Source organism: Diplotaxodon limnothrissa, linkage group LG12, assembly GCF_057381915.1.
Source record: "Diplotaxodon limnothrissa isolate DT_005_m linkage group LG12, D_limnothrissa_male_GT1.1, whole genome shotgun sequence".
Classification (NCBI taxonomy): domain Eukaryota; kingdom Metazoa; phylum Chordata; class Actinopteri; order Cichliformes; family Cichlidae; genus Diplotaxodon; species Diplotaxodon limnothrissa.
In genome coordinates this window covers 7,974,513-7,979,305 of record NC_140607.1, presented here as the reverse complement: position 1 = coordinate 7,979,305, position 4,793 = coordinate 7,974,513, and the positions used below count along the sequence as shown (strand labels likewise).

At 54.0% G+C, this 4,793-nt stretch overlaps 1 protein-coding gene across 1 annotated transcript; it reads left to right on the top strand.

Annotated features, from left to right (window-relative positions):
- The first annotated feature begins 1,756 nt into the window (after positions 1–1,756).
- Positions 1,757–3,952, top strand: LOC146620822 (uncharacterized). Its single transcript, XM_085367715.1, has 3 exons — positions 1,757–2,350; positions 2,599–2,793; positions 2,885–3,952. The coding sequence occupies exons 1-3, from the start codon at positions 1,757–1,759 to the stop codon at positions 3,950–3,952; spliced, it is 1,857 nt and encodes a 618-aa protein (XP_085223841.1).
- The last annotated feature ends 841 nt before the right edge of the window (positions 3,953–4,793 follow it).

Here is a 4,793-nt window from a genome sequence, read left to right as displayed (position 1 = left end):
AATCCTCCCTTAACAGTGTTGGGGAGTAACGGAATACATGTACCGCCGTTACATATTTAAAATACAAAATATGAGTAACTGTATTCTGTTAGTTACCGTTTAAAAAGGTGGTATTCAGAATAAAGTTACTTTGTTGAAATAAAGGGATTACTCTGCGGTCTTTTCCTGTGTCATATATAAGGCTATGCCCTCTCTATTTTTGGTAATTCCACGCCGGTAGAAACCCAAACAAAACATGCATTATGTTACAGGCATAGCCCTAAAGAATGTAGCCTCATGGGCAGTGTAGTCCGTGCTGCAGGGAGAATGGACTGTCATACCCATTATGTGTCTGTGAGCGCGAGGGAGAAAAAGGAGAGTGGAAAAGTACGAGCTGTCACCGAGCAGAAATGGGAGCTGGAAGCATATAAATATAATAATAACCACTGCAGCCAAAAAGAGTGCCGGAAGAGCCCAGTTGTAAGTAAGCTATTAAGACTCGACTGTACACTGTTCGTGTTTTCCTCCGAAACAATAAGTTCTGTTGGAGCAGCCTTTCAATGCCTCTCTGTGTCTCTCGCTAGCAAAGTTGACCCAGACAACAAAGTAAAGCTAGCTTTTGGCTATGAGCCCGACACGAACCCAACGTATAAGCCAGAGGTCGCTTTACTACGGTCCGGAGCTGCGGACCTGTTTTATATACGCGCGGAATAGTTTTCTCACTGCAAAAAGTGCAGCCTTACCTAATGTCAACCTACTGTTTCTCATTTTATATTAAGATTTAAAAATCTAGTTGGTATTGGTATGGCAAGTATCTTTCAGTAATAGTACTAAATCACACAGCAATAGTACATTCATGTAGTTGTAAAAAGTTTAATAATATATTAAGTAATCCAAAGTATTCAGAATACGTTACTCTCATTGAGCAACGTAACGGAATACGTTACAAAATACATTTTGGGGCATGTAATCTGTAGTGGAATACATTTTAAAAGTAACCTTCCCAACACTATCCCTTAGTTATGCTGCAATAGGTGTAGGCTGCTGGGGGATTCCCATGACGCATTGACTATTTTTTCTTCAGTCACCTTTCTCACTCACTGTCACGGACCCAGTTCCAGGGATTCGGGGTCCGTGAGCAGTGTGGACTACTATTGTAGTTATTATTATTATTATTATCATTATTGTGGTTGTTATTATGGTTGTGTCTGCTGTCCTGTTTTTCCGTGTTGGTGTACTGTCAGGTGTTTAGGGGTGTGTGCTTGTGTATGTGAGGGTGCGGTCGTGGCAGGCACTTTTAGGCCTGGTGGGTGTGGCCCTGCCAGCTGACCGGTCCCACCCAGGAATCCACACACACCTGGCACCGATCAAGCCTCGTCAGAGGAGCTTCAAAACAGTGTGGCTGAGAGCTCCTCGACGCTGGATCGTTGAGTGACTTCCCGTCAGTCTTAAGTGTATTGTGCAAGGTTAGTGCAAGTCTACTGTTAGGTTTTGTACTCACGGCTGCCTTTGGTATGCGTGTTTCCTCAGGAGGAATTGTGGCGACCAGGAGGCAGCACACGGAGAGTACACAGGGAACGGAGACAGAGCACGGAGCACGGGATAAAGGAGAAGACACGGAACGGGAGTTGGGATCGCACGGGGGGATTTATTGTTGTTCGGATTGTCACCACTGTAAATAAACACTGTTGCACTGTAGAGTCCTGCATTTTGGGTCCTCCTTTCCCCACATCCCCACGGTCTGCCAGCGAGACCGTGACAGAACGATCCAGCCATTATGGGCCCAGCGGACTCAAGGACCGTCTCACAGGAGGAATTGCTCGCCCAGCTCTGGAAATACTGTCGGAGCATTATCCAGGCGGCGGATCCACATCAGAGACACATGCAGGTCGTATTTTTTGATGCCTTCCTGTCATCAATCACCTCATCTGTGAGCTTTTTGGACATTAAGAGACTAATTTCGATTATAACCACGCTGAGGGAAAGTTCCTGTTTTGAGCTGTTTGGTTTGGGCTGTCCGGGCGAGGAGGATATGGCAACCTCCCTGGGAGCCCTTGCTGCCTATTTCTTTTTTCATAGGCTGATAGCCTCCCCGCCGTCGCTTGCAGCTCGCTTGTTGGACCCTCCATTGCGGGGGAAACGTTTCACACGCCCTCTGCACCTCACCACATCTCCACTCACCTCTGCGGCACCTGCTGAGTCAGCAGACCAAGGACCGGCAGCTCAAAATCACACAGCTGCTCTCCTGTCCGGCCGGCTGGTGGAACCTCAGCCTGATACGCTGGCCCCGGCATCGTTGAAGAAGCGACGCTTGCGCCGCCGGCGTGCCTCACCGCAGTCAGACTCTAAAACTTTCCAACAGCCGGCTGTGGTGAGTCATATGGACAATTCATCTTCATTCACCTCATCTGTTTATTCACGGGACTGTGTGAAAGCTAACCTCGTAGCACAGCCAGCTGCCCAGCCTGTAGCCGTAGCACAGCCAGCTGCCCAGCCTGTAGCCGTAGCACAGCCAGTCCAGTCAGCCTCTCGTCTTCATCCTCAGTTGGAGGCTGATATGCCTGCTGGAACTACCCTGCCATTATGTCACCCGCCTGTTGTTTCTACATCGCTGTCCAGTCTACCACAAGTAGCTGCCGCACCATTATCACCTCCGCCCTTTGCAGCTACTTCTCCACCAGCGTCCCATCAGACTGCAGCGACCGCAGAACTCTCGACTTCACCATCCACATCACCCGCTCGACCGTCATCTTCGCCACCTGCAGCTTCCGCATCGCCATCTTCACCTCCGGATCAACGACCATCTATACCCGCGTCGCAGCCGGAGGAGCAGCTCAGCGAGCGGGAGGAGCTCAGCGAGCGGGAGGAGCTCAGCGAGCAGGAGGAGCTCAGCATGCCCGAGCAGGAGCAGCTCAGCGAGCAGGAGCAGCTCAGCGAGCCGGAGGAGCTCAGCATGCCCGAGCGGGAGCTCAGCGAGCGGGAGGAGCCCGCGTCGCCAGCTGTGGAGCTCAGCGAGCCGGAGGAGCTCAGCATGCCCGAGCAGGAGCAGCTCAGCGAGCAGGAGCAGCTCAGCGAGCCGGAGGAGCTCAGCATGCCCGAGCGGGAGCTCAGCGAGCGGGAGGAGCCCGCGTCGCCAGCTGTGGAGCTCAGCATGCCCGAGCCGGAGGAGCTCAGCGAGCCGGAGGGGCTCAGCGAGCCGGAGGAGCTCAGCGAGCCGGAGGAGCTCAGCGAGCCACCAGCAGAGGAGCTCGGCGAGCGGAAGGAACAACCGGCGCTGCCAGCCGCGGAGGGGCTCTCGCTGCCAGCCGAGGAGGGACCCGCTCAGCCGGAGGTCAGCGAACCGGAGGGACCTCCACGTCTAGCGCGGCCTCCACGCCATCCACGTCCAGTGCGTCCACGTCAGCGACCGGCGCGTCATAGACCATGTGCTACGCCTCGCTGTTGCTCACCGGAGCAGCGACGTTGCCATCGGACCCGTGGCAGGCCACCAGAACCGTTCCGCCGCCACCGGACCCGTGGCAGGCCGCCGGAGGAGCAGCGCCACCGGACCCGTGGCAGGCCACCAGAACCGTTCCGCCGCCACCGGACCCGTGGCAGGCCGCCGGAGGAGCAGCGCCGCCGCCACCGGATCCGTGGCAGGCCGCCTGAAGCGTTCCGCTTCCATCATGGGGTTGGAGGTAGGCCGCCCAAACTGTTTTCCCACCACTGCCTGACCCGTAGCGAGTTTTGCCTGCTTGCGGTCCACTGGGTCGGCCGCAAGAACTGTTGTTCCCACCATGGCAGTGGTTGGACATTTGAACTGGGGTTTTGGGGCCCTCCGTCCGGGACCCCCCGCCGCCCGCCCGGGGTTGGTTGTACTGTGGTTTTTGTTTTGTTTTTGGGTCGTCGGGTGCCGACCCTTAGAGGGGGGGTACTGTCACGGACCCAGTTCCAGGGATTCGGGGTCCGTGAGCAGTGTGGACTACTATTGTAGTTATTATTATTATTATTATCATTATTGTGGTTGTTGTTATTATGGTTGTGTCTGCTGTCCTGTTTTTCCGTGTTGGTGTACTGTCAGGTGTTTAGGGGTGTGTGCTTGTGTATGTGAGGGTGCGGTCGTGGCAGGCACTTTTAGGCCTGGTGGGTGTGGCCCTGCCAGCTGACCGGTCCCACCCAGGAATCCACACACACCTGGCGCCGATCAAGCCTCGTCAGAGGAGCTTCAAAACAGTGTGGCTGAGAGCTCCTCGACGCTGGATCGTTGAGTGACTTCCCGTCAGTCTTAAGTGTATTGTGCAAGGTTAGTGCAAGTCTACTGTTAGGTTTTGTACTCACGGCTGCCTTTGGTATGCGTGTTTCCTCAGGAGGAATTGTGGCGACCAGGAGGCAGCACACGGAGAGTACACAGGGAACGGAGACAGAGCACGGAGCACGGGATAAAGGAGAAGACACGGAACGGGAGTTGGGATCGCACGGGGGGATTTATTGTTGTTCGGATTGTCACCACTGTAAATAAACACTGTTGCACTGTAGAGTCCTGCATTTTGGGTCCTCCTTTCCCCACATCCCCACGGTCTGCCAGCGAGACCGTGACACTCACTATGTGTTTATAGTCCTCTGTGCACTGAATCATATATTAATCTCTGATGGCAGATGCCCCCCCCCCCCCGTGAGCCTGGTTCTGCCAGAGGTTTCTTCCTGTTAAAGGGGAGTTTTTCCTTCCCACTGTCACCAAAGTGCTTGCTCATAGGGGGTCATATGATTGTTGGGGTTTTCTCTGTATCTATTATTGTAGAGTCTACCTTGAGGCGACTGTTGTTGTGATTTGGCGC

Excerpts from the sequence above, each read along its gene's own strand:
- LOC146620822 (XM_085367715.1), top strand. The coding sequence starts at position 1,757 with ATGGGCCCAGCGGACTCAAGGACCGTCTCACAGGAGGAATTGCTCGCC. Across the intron at positions 2,351-2,598 it reads CTTTCCAACAGCCGGCTGTG|TCTACCACAAGTAGCTGCCG; the intron begins GTGAGTCATATG and ends ATCGCTGTCCAG. Across the intron at positions 2,794-2,884 it reads CAACGACCATCTATACCCGC|GAGCAGCTCAGCGAGCAGGA; the intron begins GTCGCAGCCGGA and ends ATGCCCGAGCAG.